This window comes from Paramisgurnus dabryanus, chromosome 22 (assembly GCF_030506205.2).
Source record: "Paramisgurnus dabryanus chromosome 22, PD_genome_1.1, whole genome shotgun sequence".
Classification (NCBI taxonomy): domain Eukaryota; kingdom Metazoa; phylum Chordata; class Actinopteri; order Cypriniformes; family Cobitidae; genus Paramisgurnus; species Paramisgurnus dabryanus.
This window is the reverse complement of record NC_133358.1, coordinates 21,661,188-21,682,087: the sequence shown is the minus strand read 5'-3', so window position 1 is coordinate 21,682,087 and position 20,900 is coordinate 21,661,188. Positions and strand designations below refer to the sequence as shown.

The 20,900-nt window shown below is 40.8% G+C and overlaps 1 protein-coding gene across 2 annotated transcripts in view; it reads left to right on the top strand.

Annotated features, from left to right (window-relative positions):
• Positions 1 to 20,900, top strand: part of zfhx4 (zinc finger homeobox 4) — a 73,997-nt gene that overhangs the window by 39,438 nt on the left and 13,659 nt on the right. Inside the window, exon 5 of one of the 2 annotated variants that reach the window (XM_065258252.2) lies at positions 19,656 to 19,778. The exons of the other annotated variant lie outside the window; for it this stretch is intronic. Coding sequence (XP_065114324.1) covers positions 19,656 to 19,778 — 123 coding nt within the window. The remainder of the gene's footprint in view (positions 1 to 19,655; positions 19,779 to 20,900) is intronic. 2 annotated transcript variants of the gene reach the window in all.

The following is a 20,900-nucleotide window of genomic DNA, read 5'->3' as shown; positions in this document are numbered from 1 at the left end:
GCACAGAGCTGCGGCATGGCATGAGGGCCATACATCCAAATGCTTATTGTTTAATTAGAGTACAAAAGAGAAAGGGTTTGCGTTGCAAAATTCAACAGTGTTATTTTGTATGCTTTATTTAATAACAAAAAATGTACAAACATTTAAACCTACTGTACGTTTTCAGGTGCGTGCCTCGAGTTTAGGCCTTTATTGACCCCATTAAAGGTGCAGTGTGTAATTTTTAGAAGGACTTCTTGACAGAAATACAAAATAATATACAAAACTACACTCTAAAAACAAACGGTGCTATATAGCACCAAAAGTGGTTCTTTGCTCGTAATCATAGAAGAACCATTTTTGGTGCCATATAGCACCAGTGAAGCACCCATGTAGAACCATATTGTGCTATGTAGAACCATATGTGGTGCTATATGGCCCCTAAATGGTTCTACACAGGTGCTATACAGGTGCTTCACCGGTGCTATATGGCACTAAAAATGGTTCTTCTATGATTACGAGCAAAGAACCACTTTTGGTGCTATATAACACCGTTTGTTTTTAGAGATTATTATAAGGGGTGTATAAAGACATTTTTATAATGAACCGTTATGTTTTTATTTCCTTAGAATGAGACGTTTTATCTACATACACAGAGCGTCACCTTACATGGAAGTCGCCATTTTGTGCCGCCATGTTTCTACAGAAGCCCTTAACGGACAAACTTTTTTTACTAAGTTGTCTCCATCAATTACATGTTTTTCTAGTGGCGCCTACCATAGCTTCTCTATGCGTTTCAAAAGCGAGCGGTGAGCGGTGGACTGAGCCGTTGGTTGCAATTCGCAACCTCACCATTCGTACCATCACTAAAATTTACACACTGTACCTTTAAATCAATATATCGCTATTAGCTTTGGAGCCATATATATGTGTACTTCTTAAAGTTCACAAAATAAACATTTAGCAGATATATGCATTTGTAACTTCACAGATATATGTAGATAAAGCATCAAAAAAATAAAGCATTGTGGCACGCCTTTTACGTCACTATGAAGACGCTAAAGGTACCCCTGTGTAACTTTCCAAAGGAAAACCACAGGCATCATTTCCAAAAAATCGATTTTTAAGTTCCACCTTTAAAAAGTTACATCTTGAAAGTAAAAAATAAATTAGAAATTACTCTTACTAGTACACATGTGAAAATGCATCTCTATATGACATATAAACCAAACCCTTCACATAAAAAAATTCAGAATCCAGACAGACTTACATTTTCTATCCGCTGCAGTATGTGATAAATCCGACCTCTACAGCTCAACATGCTTAATTTGTCAAATGAGACCCATCATGGCAGCACTCTTCCAGTCAGCCCCAGTGCACTAACAGTAATATTCTCTCCTAAAGAGACTATCTGAGCATATCCTCCCCGAAAATCATGCTGCTGGTTCTCCCAGGGTGACTGTAATTCCCTGTGCTCGGGACCCAGAAGGCTTATAATTTACACTAGGTAAACATCGTGAAGCTGAGAATTTGGAAAGGCAGTGGGGTTGTGCGGTTGAGCATGTTTTTCCCTCATTTGTAAATCACGAAATCTTAATGGGTTTGTATGCAAGTGAGATATGTAAAAATTTCTTTTTTGTTTTCATCTAAATAATATTTATAAAGTAAGTACATTACTATTATTTTCTCATAAAGCCAATCGATGTTTTAAATAAAGCTATTTGTATTGATAATTTATTTATTATAGTTTATAGCTATACTGTAGCTCCGAGTATGACTCTGCGTTGCGTTATGTAGTCTTGTATTTCCTTATAAATATTAAACGCATTATATTCTTGATAAAAAGGTTAATAACACCAACAATGCCTTTGTGCGTATTCGTTCGTGTTTTATTCATCCTTATAGAAAGTAAGAACTGTAATTGTGTGCGTGTGAGACCCATTTCGCTGGCGTGTAGCTTCGCCTGTAAAATGCCTGATGGGCTTGTTGATGCATAAAGGGCTTTTTTGCATCCTTGGGTTGCTTCTCCATTTTGTCGTGGCTTTAGGAAAGGAGATGGGATCTTATGGAGGTAATTATTTCTGAGGGTCTCCCCCAACACACTTAGCCCCCTCCCTTCATGTGTATTAAAACTAGGCAAAAAGAGGAGACCTTTTGTCTGGCTGGGGCTTAAACAAAAGGTCTAGCTGACTTTGGAGATGCACAAGTCTTTAAACGCTGCAGCCGGATGAGAGCTGAGAGGGTCCTGTGTGTCCTAGTCTTTTGTTTTTTTCTGAGTGATAATGCTTTAGGAGGTTTGCAACCAGGGCCAAATTACCACCAGTGAAGTGAGAACCATTTTCTTAGCAGCTGTAGGCCAACAACATACACTAATGGACATGCTCTGTATTAGTATTATTATTTTTTAAGAGCATGCATGTGTATGCACTGTGGGGACGTTTTGTTTTAGATTAATACAAAGGTAGACTGCATGCTTTTGTCTGAATGCAATGGTCGAAGTTGCTCATTGTTTTCCCCGTGGTCGCGTTTTGTCCTGCCATGAGTAGATATTGTAACCTTTTTTCTACTTTAAGGGCACACAAGCAATTATAACAGTTACTTTTCAAGATCGCCTCCCTAGACAGTGTTTCCAGGGTTTGTGGCTATAATTTGTAGCCATTACATAAACTGAAATGGGAAAGCAGTGAAGTGAAAGATATGACATACAGCCAAATCGGTCTCATCATTCTGTTAGCCATGGGTGATGTACTAATGCAAGGCCATCCATTTTCCTTTGAGTCCTTACACAAAGCAGAAGGCGCAGAGGCGGCCACATTCCACTTTGATTAGACAGAGATGGGCCAGGCTGCAGGAATACAAGCCTATGGTCTTTTTTCACTCTTTTGCTCTTGCGTACCTGAAGACATTGATATAAAAATATATAGAGAACTTAGAGTAAGCAGAAAATGACTGGATTCAATTTAGATGTTGCATTAATGGTGTTTCATAAACCAAATATACATTGCGATTGTATTAAAGGTTGCCACATTGCATTTTGCTGTTACAAGAAGCATTTATAAGCCAAGCCTTGAAGCTCCGATGGCAAAGAAACCACGGCTGGCTTTCTATGAAAAATAGGCCATCCCAGTGAAACCGAATACTCTTCACACCAGCGTCATGTTCGCCAAGAGAGGCTTTTTGTTGATGGACATAAATTGTCTCAGGAGATCCATAGCCCGACCCGGAGTTTATATTGCTGTATCATTAAATGGAGACAATACTCTATGCTTGAATTATTTTTTTTCGTATCATAATAAATCGGTTATGCCGAATGTGTTATTATTTTTGCAAAGAGTAGTGATTTTAGCAGAAAAACTCAAACCCATTTTTCAAATGGCAGGCAGTCAAGATTGAGTCATTTCTGAATAATTCCGTTCAACGGTATCGTAATTATTCTGCGGTTTCTGCGTACAGAACGTCCAAAATTATTTTCGAAAATAGCCAGTTAGTCACTTAGTCTTTCTGAAAAGGCATGTTTTAGGACTGTCACGCTTGGGTGTTTTTCTTTCAGCGAGGTCCTCCTTCGGAAAGGAGTGATACAAAAGCTAAATTGTTACCTCATGTTTTCATGGGCTGTTGTGGCCACTGACAGTTAAAATTAGCAGAAATTGCAATGATTATTCGCATTAACATACCTGACTTTAAACCATTACGCTTATTTACGACACACAGCTCTTCTTTTCATCCTGTTTTCTTTGCATAGTAATGCGTATTAATTCGCTCCATAAGGACTTTTTATTTATTTATTTATCGTCCGTGGCTTTGTAGCTGGCAGGTAGTACACACGCCGCGATGTGATACGTTTCGACAAGCGTGACAGTTTCGATTTACATACGCTTGAAAAAATAGGCCCTCCTTTGTTCATCCTGAACAATACTAATAAGCCTTACATAGTTGCAAGTAGGGCATGTTTCAATAAATGTACAGTACATGTAAAGGTGTAAGCCGAAAGCGCAAAGAGACGTGATCTGGTCTTGATTCAAACAGCAAAATGGAAAATTGCTCCGCGGCTCCTCATTGTGTGGTGACTCCACTGACACTAACCATAGGAGATAGTACAATGCTCTCTGTCACAGGGCATTAAAGGAAACAAGGCATTGTCAAAGCTCAGAGAACGTCACAAAGACAGGCAGCGTAGAGCTCTGATAAAGCAGCAATTAACTAATTGCCTCAAGCAGTACAACATCAGACAATGTTATTATTAATGTGAGATAATACCGACGGATCTCCGCTTACACGCAGATACTTTCACTGTGCCACAGTTGCAATGAAACTGCGGTAGTATGATGGGTGTAGGTTCGTGTCCGACACCCTTGTCATCTGGGAGAGAGAGTGCCGGGTCTGAATCCCTTCACTTTTGATTAGAGCACAGGCCAGTGATGACTGCGCCGTCCAGGTGTCAGGGTAAAGTTAGTGACCCCGTCCTCTCCGGTGCATCTTGCCTGCAAGTAATTAGTCTTGACTCCAACCATTACCTCTTTCCTTCCCTTTCACTTCTCTGACCTTGCATCTTTTCTCTTTGTCATTTATTTCAGAAAAAGGATGCAAGTGTGTAATAAACATGCATGCATACAGTGGATTCGAAAAATCTGAGACTCCTACTGAAAATGTATGTGTAATCTAATTTTTTTTTTAAATATTAAAAGCATAATTTAAGTAAAAAAGTATTTTTTTATTTGGTATGCTTTGATGTCAGCTATGCACTCCAGCTGGCATGGACTCCAACAGTTTGTACAAAACCCGATAATACATGTTATCATCCCAGCATGACCAAAAAGCACCTTGTGTATTTCGACAGAAGATAAAAATTTGTTCTTTTGTAAAAAGGAGTTAAAATACCTAGTGTCACAAATTTGCTTATTCACTTTGTGAAGTAGTAACATTGAAAAATCATTAATATATCTTACTTAATTATATCATACTTAAAAATGTAAAAACCTGTTGTATTAACTAAATTATTTTGCATTTGTCAGGTTTAGTGTGCATGTGTTGCATCTCTGCTCGCTCTCGATTTTTTTCTCTGATAGAGATCCTCTTCTGCCTTCTTTTCCGTTCCCCATCCGCCCCACCAATCACAACTAAGTATGGAATTGATAGCTGCTATTGATTATCCATAGCAGTGCCTAATCACGGCTAACCGTAGGAAGCTTTGCAGATTTAGCCAGCATCAGGCCAGGTCCGGTGATAATGCAGATGGAAATTGGACTAATACTGTCATCATGCAACAGACCGCCACCTGCTCTTTTTCTGTGTTAGACGTCACCACTGTAGCTTTACCAAATGCAAGCTTGAGTGCTTATGATGATAGTTGTTAAAATAACATGCTCAATCGTGCACAATGAGACCAGTATGAAAGCATATATATTGGGTTTGATTGAATGTTATCTGTAATGTATTTAAAACATAATAAATAACATATTGGTGCCACTAACAACAAACAATATATTTCTTTAATAACAAGTATTAGCTCTAAGGTTAGCTAATACAAAATTTAATTTCATGTTGAGTTAAATTATTAGTTCATGTTAGCTGATAGTGAATCTTATTGTGAAGTGTTACCCACATTTTTTATGTGTTTAACAAGAGCTGAATTTCAAACAAATCCAACGCTCACATTATCCTGCGTTTTCCGAGCTTTTTTCCACGTCTGCTTCTCGCACTGATGAGTAACCCTCTTTAATAGGCTGCCATTATGCAGGCAGATTGGGAAGTTGACTGGGAAGTGCTCCTAGCTATTGCTGCATTTGAACCCTGTTAATATATGCAAATTAAAAGGAGTCGGGCCCCGGGATTGGTCCTGTTTTAAATAAAACGCGAATCTGATCAAGGCAATCTGCAGATGGGGTGCTATCAGAGGGAGCTCGGAGCAGCGGTTGATGATTCCTCGCCTGTATCTCTCTCTTCCATCAAGCTGCACCGCATTAAAGAGACATGATTCATCAAGCGCAGGCACTAGTATTTTATGAAATTTCGCTCTCCAGGGCAAAGGCTTTTTTCCTTAATCAGAAGACACTGGGCTTGCTTAAGTGAAGTGCTCCACTCCGCGGTCATGCCGGATTTTCATTTAATTTGTTTGTGTGAAGGAGGGGCGTCTAGAGCAGGTGTGTATGATTGTGTGTGTTCTGCTGTATAGTGCATGTGGCCCATTATGTTTTATGGTGCATAAACTTTACACGCGCACCTGTCTGTGAACATATCGGTAGTGAGGTTTGCTTTTGAATAGGAGGCTTTTTCTATTTCAGACTCTTAAGAGAGCGGAACTGGCAGTAGATAGCATTAAGTACCATGGCTGGGGCGAAGGTCAGCTCATTGGCTGTTTCTGGTTGCATCTGCATAATGCTTAGTTCAACTCATCTATAGCTTTTCTCACCTCTTATAATTACAACCAAGGATACCTGAAACAACCTCTCTCAGGCCTCGACTTTCCCTTTGTGTGTAAGTGTAAAAATGTGGGTATTTTTCTTTCATTTGAAGGTGCTAAGAAATATCTTCTTCACCTTCTCACAAACCAATTAACTTGGTTTGAATAATTTATTATTCAGGGGTGATTCTGGTCCAAAATGGAACTTATGGGCCTTCACTATATATGAAGAAGCTTCAGAAGGTCATATCCATCTTTTCTCTTTATCAGTCTCACATGCTTGAGTTTCATATAATGCGACATCCATGTGACTTTTCACGCTGATTTTCTCCGCTACAATGCACCTCATGTCAAGTCAGTTCGCTTTCCCACAACCCGTTCCTGAGCGTGGCACAATGCAGTCACTTCATGAAGACTTCCTTTGCAAACCAAAGCACATCTCAAAGAATCTCACCATTCTTCCCAGAAACCATTCGCTAATGACTTAATTAGTAGTAATTTTGAATGAACAGTAAGTTGTGGACTGCGGTCAGGTGATTGGAGTGCGAGGGAATATGGAGGGATGTGGAATTAAACGGATTGATGTGGCGTGAGTCCGTCTGACATTCCTGTGTGAGAGGATCATCTAACAGCTGAAGCTGGTAATCCAGCCCTGTTGATAGAAAATAAAATGGTCATCTTTCATCTTTCCCCCCTGGACATGTACTGCAGGCAGATCTGTTTGCTTTGAGGAGAAGGCTTTCTTAAAAACCCCATGAAATTGCACAGCAAGTTAAATTTTTTCCTGTTTTGACATATTTGCTATTTGTTTGGGTCGTATCTATTTAAAGAAGCTCTAGAGGTGATTGGATATGATTGGGCAAAATATAGGTAGTGCTGTATGAAGTAAATGGCGAAAGGTTGCACATACTAGTTTGTAAACATAGATAGACAAAACTTATAAACATACCAAAAAAATGTCATTTCAAGAGGACTTTTAAAGATACTGCCAATCTTGCACATTTCCTTCATGTTTTTCATCTATTACTCAGTAGCCCCACCCTTGTGGAAAAGCTATTAAGGCGTTGTCTCGAGCTTGTCAGATCATGGCCAGGCAAAGGGGAAATATTCCATCTGAGCGGCCCAGTGTCCTCAAGTGCTGCAATTAAGAGTGTCAGCATGCGGCCGCAGTCCTGTCTGAGTGCAAGGGGACGACGGGGGGGTCGCAGGGCCCGTGCGACCGAGCAGACACTGCTGCAACCCAATAACCCTTGGTGATATGGTAACGCCGTTCTGTTTGATAAAGAAAAACAGACGATTCGTGCGGAAAGCGTGTAGAGCGTTAAGCCAATGAGACTCTCTCGTGGGTCAAGTGCTGCATTTGCATTTTGATGGGATGTTATCGAGTAATTAATGCACTAGTCAGAATGTATTACCCCAGGAGTGAATTGAAAGGTTCATTACCAAATCGCCCTCACTCCAGGAATAGGTATTTCTCCAGGCGTTTGCCTCTGACATGATGTTGTTCTTTCTTTCTCTCTCTCTCTCTCTCTCTCTCTCTCTCTCTCTCTCTCTCTCTCTCTCTCTCTCTCTCTCTCTCTCCATCTCATAGTGGCAGACTTTAGAGGTGAACAGTGCCTCTTAATAAGGGCATTCACTTTGGAGAGCGCTCATCTTAGTAAATGTACACATCAGGGCTGTGCCTCCTTGTCACTTTAATTGCTTCTGGAGGTTCTTAACAAGCCAATCTTCATCAGCCCAGGCCATGTTATGAATAACTTAGGGCATCGGAGGAATTCATGCTTAATAAAAAGAACCCAATTTATAAAAATGGAGTGCATTGTTTACAAAGCACACAGCGAGAGCTCTCCAGGCTTAGATTGTCCATTAGAAGAAGAGGAAGATGGGGAGATGGCCACTCAGACTTGCTGAATATATGCAACTTAAATATAATCACATTAGTTAGTAGTGGGCAGTTTTGGCCATTTTGTCTGTGTGGGCTTTAAAAAAATTATGTTGGTCTGTGTAGATGTGTGTATTAGATGTTTACTTAAAGGGGACATATCATGAAAATCTGAATTTCTATAATTTGGTTCCCAGTGCTTCCATCAACCAAGAAAATGTGAAAAAGATCAACCCAGTAACTTAGTTTTGGTAAACCATTCTCTGCAAGCATGCAAATAGGTCATTGAAATTTGACTCCCCTTGTGATGTCAGAAGGGGATAATACCGCCCTTTAATCTGCACTATACAACCACAGCACTGCCATTTAGTGCAGAGATCAGCTCATTTGCATTTTAAAAGACACACCCAAAAACAGCACATTTTTGATCTGCAATGTTTCTATGATTGATCATTTATCAGTTGCATATATATTGTGAATAAAAAAAATAAAAAAATGGTTTTATAATGCAGAACATTACTACAGCTGAAAGTATATTGCAGTCAGGTCTATACTACCACCTAGTGTGTAGCACAGCTGATTGTATACCATCACAGACTCTAGAGTTCACCTCTAATTTCTGTCTAGCCTCACTTATTTGCCCCCCTTGCCAAACCCAACAGCGTACCGAGGGAAATTTGAGTGTGCTGGGAGATTAAAGGCTGAAATCAGGACCTTGCAAGCAATCATCAAATCCTGAGAACATTCTTTCATCTTCCATTCTTTCACCCTAATGCTAACAGTTTCATGTCACAACATTGTTGTTCCTTTTATCATTCTATAATAACTCTCCTACAAAAAAAGAGAGGGATATATGAAGAAAACGAGGGTACGAGAGGCCTGTTCTTTCTCTGCGTTCACTGTAAATTTACGCAAGGCCTTTGGCTGTCACTGGATATATCCAAAAAAGCCATTGTTCTGTTTTTCATAATTGTTTGCTAAGCTAATAGCCATGCTGAGTGAGAGAGAGTGTCTTGGTGAACCGTGCAACCGTGCGACGGGGACAAAATGGCGACGGGTGGCAGCTGACAGGTCCGTAAATCCCTGTCTTCCGCTCGGCCAGTTGTCTGTCAGCAGGGCATCATCGACACCAAACTGCAACCCATCTCCCAGCCCATCAGCAGGTCTCACACGCCAGTGAATCCGAGACTTTTGTTCCCACTCGGGCTGATGGGAATGAGGAGGTAGACCACGGAAAAGCAGAGCAATTTTCTGCTATTTAAGCTTGGAGAGATGCCGCTTCTTGGAAAGTGTGTGCGTGTTTGTGAAAGGCGTTCGGAGAGGTAGGGAGTTTGTATGGAGTCACCGGACGAGATTTTTAGATTTAGGCATGCATGGAATTGAGGGTGAGATAATCAGCAATGTGAAATTGAAACCTGTTAGCTAGCCGATGCTGTCCCTTACCCTGACACCACACACACACACCTGGCTTTTTATGTGACTTTTACAGTTTAACGTTTTATGACTCCACAAATATAAAATCATACCGACCATCGTTTCTTTAGAGTAATATGTTCATTGCAAATAATACATTTTAGCAATGTTGAATACAGGTTTGTTTTTTACATAAAATGTGATCTTGGGTCTTGAGGCAAAAATAGGATAGTAAACATGATATTTTCCTTTATTGGCATGGCTAACAAACAGAAACAGTGGCGAGTGAATTACATTTTAAAACTAAAGGCATAGTGAAACATACCCAAAGCCTTTTTCCCCTGTAGCTATATCAACAAAACCACTAAGAGAGGCCTTTATGAAGTATGTCATGTTGTATTATTTTAATTAAAGTCTATCAGCGTAATTTTGCTTATACTTGTTTTTTTCTTTTACCCCAGGTTATAAAATGTTATACGTGTGCTCATTATTAATCTTATTTTTGTGTTCGTCAGCCTGGCCATGTGACGGCTGGCTTCCTGCCTCCGATGACAGTTGCAAACAGTAGTCTCCTTTTAAAGGTATAATCACCCATCTCTTCTAATTAGGCGAAGAATGTGCGCTAGATACAAAGAGCTTTGTTAGGATGCTGCCCCGAGCAAGCGATAACTCCTGCGCCTTCCCGCAGCCTGATCTGGGATCAGCTTTAGGGAGGCAGTATCTGACATTAGATTAAGAAAGGTTATTTGCAGAGGGGGAGTTACTCAGGTTACATTCCTTAAAGGGAAGTGGCTGGCCGGCTGGCACCCTGTCTTTATTTCACAGGCCGGTAAAGTGAGCAAGGCCCACTCGTATTATTCACCGGGGCAGGTTGATCGAAGCTCGGCTCGATAGCACTAAACCAGCTCATGCTCCAAAGATTTGTCTTACAAAACCTTGAAAACTGCTCTGAACATCCATACATTGATTTTTGTTGGCGGGGATCTCCGGGGCTTTCATGTAGAGGCTGGATCCATGCGGGGATGAGGAGAGAGGGCTTCCCCCTTCTCCAGAGGTGTGCCGAGAGAGCAGGGGGATTCCGTTTCAATAACCCGTCCGGAGGATTTGGTAACGCACGATGTAATGTTAAATCCCAATAACCACAATTTTGTTTTTAAATGAGCGTATATAGTAATGCATCAAATAATTTACTTGATTTCAATATATACGTGAATTCATTGCGCTTCCTGTTAACATTCAGTTTTCTCTTGTTCTCCCTCTTCTTCGCTACTAATTCCTGTGCCTTTGATGTGATAAGGAAATGTTAAATCAAAGTGAAGCCTAATTACATATCTCGGGACTGGCTGGTTGTAGAGCATTGTTCATATTGTTAAAAGGGTAGCACGTGTAAGGGGAGGGGTCTATGTGTGTGTGTTTCTGCCTGGCAGCTGCCAGCATGCGTGCCACCTGCCATACATCTCTCCATTAGCATAATCACTCTCCAGCAAATGGCAATAATAGTGTCATGCACCTCTGTGTAATTGCCGCTGTCATAATATGTGCCTGACGATTGTGTTTTCTGCTTTGACATGGAGATCTCCGGTGCCACATTCGCACACTGAAGTGGCTTTGATCTGACACCCAGGAACAGGGTGCAGCAAGGACATCCCTCTCTTAGTCGCACCGCTGTCACTGTCAAATGCAAATTACAAAGGATCATATGACAATATCACCAGGCTAAATGAAATGCATCGCTGCTTTCGTTAATATCACAAAACGTTACGGCTTGCGATCACAGGGATTATTAAAACGGCAAGCATGCGTGTGTCGGATTGTGGGTGTTAGAAAAAACTTCTTCAGTATTTATTTCTTATATGTGGAATATATGTATTATGTTTCCATGTGGCACCTGGATAGTATGCGATTTAGATACTTGTTTGCACCGTTCCAAACAAAACCGGATTGAAAAGAAGGATTTTTAATGAAGAGGATGAGAAATTGCCAGCTTTTCTTACACTGATGTTTAACATAATTAGCCCACTCACATTTTGCTTCAAGGGACAGCTAGGGCAAGCAAATGAATAGCTAATGATCGCAGTGGCCAGCGGCGGTGAAGTCCGAGTGTGACTGACAACCGCCCCAGCCATTGTGACGAGCTCTTGTCCCTAATTGGGTCGGGGTTTGGAGAAGAAGGAAAAGGATCGGGAAGAGGGGTGGGGGAGCGGGTAAACCGTGCAGAGGAGTCAAACAGGAATCCTAATAGATTGCATGCTAGGCTTGCTGACACCTCATTGCACCTTTATTTTGCAAGGGTGGCAAAATTTATACATTTAGTAAGATGGCGGCTGCATGTATTTTTCTCCTCTTAGACAGGTGCCGGTTGTGGTTAGTTACCCTATTGTTTGATGTATGGCAACAAAATCAGGGAGTTGGCGTAAAAGTGTGTTTTCTTAATAAAAATGGATGATGGTACAGTTAAGGATAAAGGATTTACTTTCTTAGTTTTTGTTGAACACATTGACATGCCCAATTCAAGGGTGCTGATGCTCTTCTTCGTCCCTTGGATCTTAAATTCTGAGCAATCCCTCCCCTAATCGTTCGGAGCAGGAGGAAAACACACAGCCTTTTTAAAGCATCTGTGTCTTAAACTGTCATTGATTAAATGTTAACTGATATACTCCAGTTGGCAATCTTGTTAGAGCTTCCAGTAGCCAAGATAGACAGTTTAGAGTCCCGGCTGATCAATATTACAGATAAAGATTTCATCCATCAATGAGGTCCCAAAACAAAAGGTGTCTGTTACCTGATTAGGCCGGCCAGAAACTCTCTCCCCCTCCGGACTGCCGACACAGCACAAGGAGTTTCATTCGATCGGCTACAAACATGGAGCCCATGTAATTACAGCGCCGAACAGTTCCGCAGATAACATGCCTTTGACTTAGCTCCGGATAAAGGTTAATCTCCCTCTGTCTGTCCGGCGAGATGGGTCTGGGCTTTATATATTTATTTAAGTCCTTCGGTAAGGCCAAGGCCAGCGGCTGTTAGCGTGCGGTGCCTGGGAGAAAAGAGTTAGAACCCTCCGCATACCAATGCCAGCGCAAATGACCAAATCGATGGAGGAATGGCCACTGCTGTTTAAGAGTATCAATAAATGTTCCCTTATTTTCTCTTCAATGGCTAAGTGTTGTAGTTAAAAGTCCAACAGATGTCTTAATTGAAAGTTAATTTTAAATCAATGACGGGAGTCATTTAAATATTGATCGCGCTCTTTTGACTCAAATTGTAACCGTGTGGGCCCAACCCTGCATAATTCCCCCATTATTCCCTTTTTTAAAGCAACTTTGTTAAAATTTAATCAATAAGCCGCAATTAAGATGTTGTGAAAAAACCATTGACACTTTCTAAAGGCCCACAGGGTATGTCATTGTCTTTTCTAACACAGATAAAGTGCATCCTTAATTACAAAGCGCATTTGTGGAGTTTTAATCGTGTTATGTCTGCATAAAACCAAACTATAGCTTTTATACTGCTTTTTAATTCAAGAGCACATAAAGTTTATGTTCGAATGCACACGCGACGACCCCAGAATTATGGGTTTAAAGTTAAAAGCGCATGCTTATGGGGCCCGATTGCAGGGTATACACACTTCTCATTTTCTCTGTAGCAGACAAATGAGGGCGAACGACAGGAGCTGGAAGAAAAAAGCAGAACATTGTCAGAGGCCTCTGTCTATCAGGGTAATCTTATTTATTTAAAGCATATGTCTGCTGGTACTCCTTTGTCAGGGACTATTAGGGGGCAGTGCAGCCCATATGACATTGTTTAGCGAGTAATGAAATGGACATTTTTTGCATGTTTTTATAGAGTTGGAAGGTAGCGGACAGGCTCATTCATTTCCCGCAGTGGATGCCATCTCTCAGCCATTGTCAGACAACTCCCTGCTTTTCTTTCTCCTTGAGCCGCACTGCTGTTGTAAACCCCGTTTCCATTAAGAGATTTGACCGAGATGTTGTCCAAGCAGTCTAATTACATGTGGCCGCTGAGATTATTTTTCTTTGTTCTCTTTATAATGTGAATTTTCTGAACGACACGTCTCCCCGCTGGCCAATCAGAAGAAAGATTTATTTACGATCAAACTGCGCCTGGTACCGACTGTAACCTCTAAATGACCCCAGATGTTTTGATTGATAATAATAATGTGTTCAGAGAAAATACTATTGGAGGCTTTCTCATTTGTCAGTTTGATATTTTCCAGTCCACAGTTTGTGTTCGTTTTACTTCTGTTTTTGATGATTGATGCAGGTCTGCATTTGGGTTAAAGATGTGACACGGTTTTCAACAAATTCAGAAATCTTTGAAAAATACAGTTTAAAAAAAAAATACTTACTCCTCCCGCATGATAAATATGTTTAAAAAAAATTGAATTTGATGTCACATTTTATTCCATCCTTTTATGTGGCTTTAAGTCACAATTTGTTTAAGTAGTAAAACTGTCCTGAAATTGTAAAAAAGTATTTTTTTGTCATAAGCAGTTTGGTACAATATATATTTTATTATTTCTCCCAGAAATTATATAGCTTTTATACGGCTTTTTTTATTTCAAGAGCACATAAAGTTTATGTTCTGAGCACACGCAACGGTACAAACTATGTATATATATTTATTTATATTTAATATATTTATTTATATAATTTTTATATATATATATACATATATCCGAACATAAACTTAATGTGCTCTTGAATTAAATAATATATATATATATATATATATATATATATATATATATTTTTTTTTTTTTTTTTTTTTTTTTACTGTGAAAAATGTATTTGAAAACTTTTTCGAGAATAAAGCTGTGTGCACTTGGTGCAGGCAGAGTGTTTTAGCTATTTTTTCTTGATGGTTACACAACTTGACATCACTACATCCAAATATTTGTAGAAAACGGTTTAAATGTTTTTCAAAGATATATTGAACATGAATGCACAGATTACATTTCTTAGAATTTGGCATGCTTGTGAAAAAACTATAGTTTGAAGGTTTTCCTTTTTATCAAATCTGACATCCATATTTGTCATCAACTCTATATATTTAAAAAAATCTGAGTGCAGGGCACTGCAGGCCAGACAACAATTCCAGTCGTCTGTATGTCCTTACTATGCAATCCGGGTTTTCGGGTGAGTTTTCAAGAGCAGACCTGCACAGGGGTGACAGATTGGTCTTATTTGTCTGATAGAGTTGAGCAAGAAAATAGATCTAGAGCTGGTTACTTCATTAGGTTCTCTCATTGATTGAACCCCTTGCTGAAGTGATGCTGCAGCCTGCACTGATAACTGCTGGTAATAGAACAAAATGAATTCTTATCACAGAGATTGGAAAGGCCATTAACCCCGGCCCCCAGTGCTTTTCAAACGTCACAGACAGGAAACCGTGCGGTGCGCAGGAGGGAAAAAAACGCTATGCTCCGTCTGAGCCGGGGTCATGTTGGCGGCCGTGTGTGAAATTTCCAGCCCTTTTGGCTCCTGTGTAGATGAAACGGCTACCCGGGCAGATGTTTATAATCATGTCTTGAATAAATATTGGATGGAGAATAATAAAATGGAAGAACGTAGAAAAAAAAGGATGGAGGGACCAAATGAACAGGAATCTGTTTATATTATTTTCAAATACTAAAGTAAGCCGGACCGTGGTGCCGCTTTATGTTTGATTTTCTCTCTGCGTGCCTCCGGTAAGCCGTATGGCACGGACACGAGAGGGCTTTTTGAGTACAATGCAGGTGTTCAGGGTTTGTCTGTGGAAACCTTTGAAGATGCATTCTTTAAAAGATTTAATGCTTGTTATTTGGGACCATTAATATCCCTTATGCAGGCGGGTGCAGAAACAGAAGTCTGCGAAAATTGAGAGGGGAAATTTCTGTTGGTGCAGCAAAAGGAGAAGCTTTAATCTTCATCATGTTTATTCATTTGATGTAGTTGATTAATGGTGATGAGTGCATAATACATCCTGAGTACATCACCGAGGAAATGGTATAGCGCAGGCGAACTGTCTTGGATGAAAGTAACTGACAACAACAAAGAAGATTCAGCCGAGTGCTGATATAAAAGTTTTTCTGCATTAGTAGCGCACTTGCCTTGGAGAAAAGGCATCTATAGCAACAATATGAAATAATGGGGTTTGAATTTATTCCCTCCTTGTGGTTTCAGTAAAATATGCTTTTAGTACTAAGTAAAATAAACTTTCACTTTGCCAGTATAATCAGTATAGAAGATTTCAATGCTTCAATTTGGTCAAAATGGTATACATGAAATGGGCTGCATTAGTACCAAACATTTGCTAAAGGACTTCTATTATCTATGAATTGCAATTTTTCAAAAAATAATTCAAAATATTATTTTAAAAGAATACATTTTTCCTCAATTGAGCTTTATTCATAATAGCCTACATGCAGGACACTTGAACATCTCCACAGCAGTACCTACAGCAGCTGAGCATGTCCGAATATGTGTCTCTCTCTGAGATCCGCTCCCAGCAACAGAGGCGCAGAGGGAAACGGTCCTGCTCTCTGCGTGGATGTTTAGTATTTTAGACATGGTACATTAACGGCATCTGGTTAAGATCTAAATGCTTGTTAAATACACTGAAATTTGGAAAAAGTGGGTGCAAGACAGAGAGAGAGGAGAAAGATTCAGGTTGGGGGACGGTGGATCAACAAGTCAGTAAAGCTTATTATCCTGAAAGTATTACAACTGGCCCTTAACAAAGTAGTACAGGGTTTAGAGTTTCAAAGATTCCTTTAAAATCAAGTGACCCAAATGAAAACCATGGGGGGAAAGAATGTGACATCATGAAAACCATCGGCCGCTCTGAGCCGACCTGTGGTGTACTGGGAAATTAGTGTTCCTTACACCTCAACAAGAAAGAGAGCCAGAAATTATAATTACAACCAGATTTTTTAAAAACGCTACGACAAAAAATATTGGATATAACTATAACAATCGTAGCATTTAATTGTAGTACTTTCCATAAACCCTTATGACACAGCCCGAGTTCAATACTGATGTTATATTGTTGACAGACATACATAAACAATGTGAGGTGGGAGACGCATTTTAATGAACACAATCATTTTTGGGGTGTCCGCGGTCACGTTCACCGGCCATGTGTTTTACCGGCCGGATAATGACCAGAGTGAGGTGTTATAGCCCCCGCGAGGAGAGAAGGGATGCAGCTCGCAATCCACATCCATCATTAAGCTTTCTCAACCAGTGCTTTAATGAAAAGAAAGTGTCTGGCATCGCATTTATAAATGTGTCCCCCCATCTCTAAATGTAATAACAACAGAGCACCGAACAGAGCAGCTAGAGATTTTTGGTTGCAAAGGGCATCGTGCGCATTTTGATGAGGCAAAAACACACCATAGCGATAATTGTGACACCTTCTTGACCCCGGCCTTTTCCCGGCACGCTATCATCCCACATCAGAGCGGGTCTCGCGGGACACTCGGGCTGTTGAACGGAAAACCATCGTAGATGTGTGGTTGATGTGTTTGCGGGTATGCTTGAAAGGGACGACCGGGCAGTAAAAGTTGTCTACGACTCTGCTGTTTGCGATTAAGTTTGATGGGCAGAGAGTCTACACGCCCCCCTCCAATGTTGCTGACACGTTGCCTCTGTAAAGCATTCAGATTACTCAAACTGTTGCCAGGGTCAGGCACAGTGCAGACACTACTATGATGTATAGGAAAGCATGTCTGGGAGTATCTCTTGCTCATGAAATGCATTCCAGAAAAACTGCAGAACACCCTACTTAAAAGACGAAGGAGAGAGAGAGAAAGAGAGAGAGAGAGTAGGACAGTGGAAGGAAAGGAAAAAATGCTGTCTGATGAGACCCAGATGATAGCAACCCATCTTTTTTCCCTCTTATTCCTTCTGTTACTACCTTCATAATTCGCCCTTTTCTTTTTCGTGACACTCCATGTTTTATTAATGCATTCCACGATCACCTTAAAAATTTGATGCCCCCTCGAGGTAAAGCCGCTCGCTAGCACTCTGACACTTCATTTCCCAGCTAGGGGGACTAGGATAGTAAATCTAGCCAACTGAGGAGAGCAGCTCACGTTGCGGACGGGTGCTAGAGGAGGAGGGGTAAGGGGGCCACGGTCTTGCCCCCGTACCCTTAGGGTGTGACGTTGTGCTGTGGTGTTTGTGTATGTGTGTGTGCGAGTGTGTCTCTCTTTTATTAACCGACCTGAAATCTGGTCATGATCACAGACCTCCAGCTGGTCCTCAGCCCCCCCTCGCCCGAGTCACGCAGATTCTCATCTGCCTACTGAGGCTGAGCACTCTCTCTCTCTCTCTCTCTCTCTCTCTCTCTTTCTTATTAGCCCTCTGCATTGACACTGGCTTAAGCTCAAACACAACCTCCGTCCTGAGCCCTTCTGCCCCACAAACACCTCCTTCCTCCACACCACTCGCCCTCTTTCACCCCCAGCCCCGCTTCAACTGCCTATCTGAGTCTTATGACAGATGTGAACTGAGGAACACTGCTATGATGACGCTACTGTGTGTGTGTGTGTAAATATATGTTTGTATATGTGTTATTATAGCTGTTATAAATAGCGTGGTCATTTTCTTTTTCTTTATTTTTTAATGATTGACAGTTTATTTTGGTTTTATAACTTGAATAATAAATAGAAAAGTTGTGTTGCCAAATATTTGTCAAATGGTGTATGGTATTGAAACCAGTATATATGTATATATATGACATATACATATGCACACATAATGTAGGCATACAAAGGCATCCTTTTTCGCAGAAAAGACAGCAGGTTTTTTGTTTCCTTAAGAATGCAGCATGTACATCTAAAGAGACCCCTAGATATCATGCATATATCTACACATGCATACACACACAGCGCCTTTGTTGCAGGACGTATTAGAGCACACCGTCACCGCATGTGCGCCAAAATAGCAATTTTTGCAGCCGGCTGCCAGCAGTGACAGGAGATATTTCATCCTGTTGTCAGAATATTATTAATAAAACATCAGGACTAGAGTGCAGCACAATTTTGCCTTTCAATCACTCTCAGCATCTGCCATGAAAATTTCATGCTGTATATAATTTCCACTTAATGTATTGCACTTAAAACGTCGGTGCCAGTGCTGTGCTGGGATTTTTTCTTTTTAAAGGGTTAATTATATCATGTATCCGTAGAGCCGGGACCCTCTGCTTACCAAACAATGACTTGAGTGATTGTATGCAAATGTGCTTGTGACCTTTTTGCCTCCCCGTGGTCAATTTATATGGTTATTAAGGTTTTATAAAATGGATGAGCGGGCACTTTGTACGCCATTTTCCTGCTTCGTGTTGTCCTAATTTATTTCATTTCTCGCGGGGTCTCCCAAAATATGTTTATTTCTCTCCCTATCACTATCTCTGTCTGTTTCGTCTCTCTCTCTCTTTCTTCCCCCGCCGTGTGCCATGTGATGGAAGCTGCATGGGGTGGAGAGAGAGAGAGAGAGAAAGAGAGAGAGACAGGAGTGGTTATCTGGCATTACTCAGCCTGCTAAAAATTCATTAAAATGTGACATCAGCGCAGTGAGAGACAAATGCTCTCTGGATGAAAGGGAACAGTAGGCCTTTCAGGGATTAGAGGCACATGGCCTCAACCTATCACCTAACAGCATAAACAGATTAATCCACTGGCAGTGCTGCAAAGATACACAGAATTATTAAACATGGTGTTTGGGGGGAGGTCGAGTCTACGGAAAAATTTTCCATGTAATCTGCCCAGGCTAACAATCTGGGGAAGGTTGTAATTTGGACCCCAGAAGACGATTCGTATTTCAGAATGTCCTGGGGTGTTAAACCAGACGGGCTCCAATCAGAATCCCAAAGATCTCGACATGCACGCCAGTGTTAAACTGTTGAGGTGCTGGACATCTTGAAAGACAGAGTCGCCCTAACCTCTAGTGGGTAACCGAATGCCATTCCTGTGTTCAGTTGTAGAAGAACCAGGTGAGGACAGCGAGGAATCCCCACGAGCCTCCTCATTGGCCGCGGCCGAGGACAAAGACTCGAGCAGGAGGGACGTCATAGAGGGCAAGACGACCGAGAAGGACTCTAGTAAGACCTTTAGTTTTGGTCTTTTTCCTGGTACCCTTTCTCCAACGTTGCTCTAACCCTCTTTAACACACACACACACACACACACAACTCCTACATTTGTTGTTCTCACCCTTATTTTTCTTGCACCATGGGGCTTTTCCTGCTAATCACAGTTGCATGTGTGGGTTGCATGTGAATTTTATCAGTAGCCTCCTACTGACCCATTTTAATCATAGCCATCTGATGGCAGTGATGTGGATAAGGCAAAGAATATTCCGCAATGACCACCAAGATTATTTTTTAATCAAATCAGTTTGCTTGCTTGTAATTTCTAAGCGCCTTTCATTAATCTTTGCTGTTCTTGCGATTCCTCTGATGACATATTAATTTCGGGTAAGCACAAGATTAGATGGCGCTCGAGTGTATACTTTTCTTTTTTTTATAAATTGCACCCTCGTAACCCTTCGCTTTTTTTCCCAGTGTATCTTGTGTAATTTAAGCAGCGCACCGCCTATCAGAGCCCATTGTCCTCGGTGCAGAGTAACTGCAGATACGACTGGTAACACATTAGCAAGGGCAACAATCCTTACAAAACAGTGTTGTGTTGAGATCAGGAAACAGCCCCCGGAGCTAGCATCTGGCATCACTACCTAAGGCTCTGTTGTATTTGATTTGCCAAATAAGAATTCATATGTGCTTTTTTATGTATGAGATGGAAATATATGGTGGAAATGAATATTACATTAGACGTCTTTCCATGCACACCATACCTAGCTACATAATGCTGGGTTCAATGGAGCAGAGGAAATGCTGAAACAGGACAGAGCCTATTAGTTTAGCCAGTCGTTTATCTTTTATCCATATAGCCATGACAGGCCTGTCTGAGGCAGCTCATACTCAATGCATTTACATGAACTATTACATGCGGCGTCATTTAATGCTGCGGTCGGGATGCAGATCTCACTTAAACTGGCTGTATGTGAATATATATGCTAACCGTGTAGTGTGATATTTTTTCATTTATAGTTTTTTTTTTCTTTTTAAAGCGGCAACATTTATATTCAGATTAGAAAATATCCATACCCGAATGGTTTTTGCTTTGTTTTTTAAAATCCATTGCTTTGAAGAAAAGTACGAATGG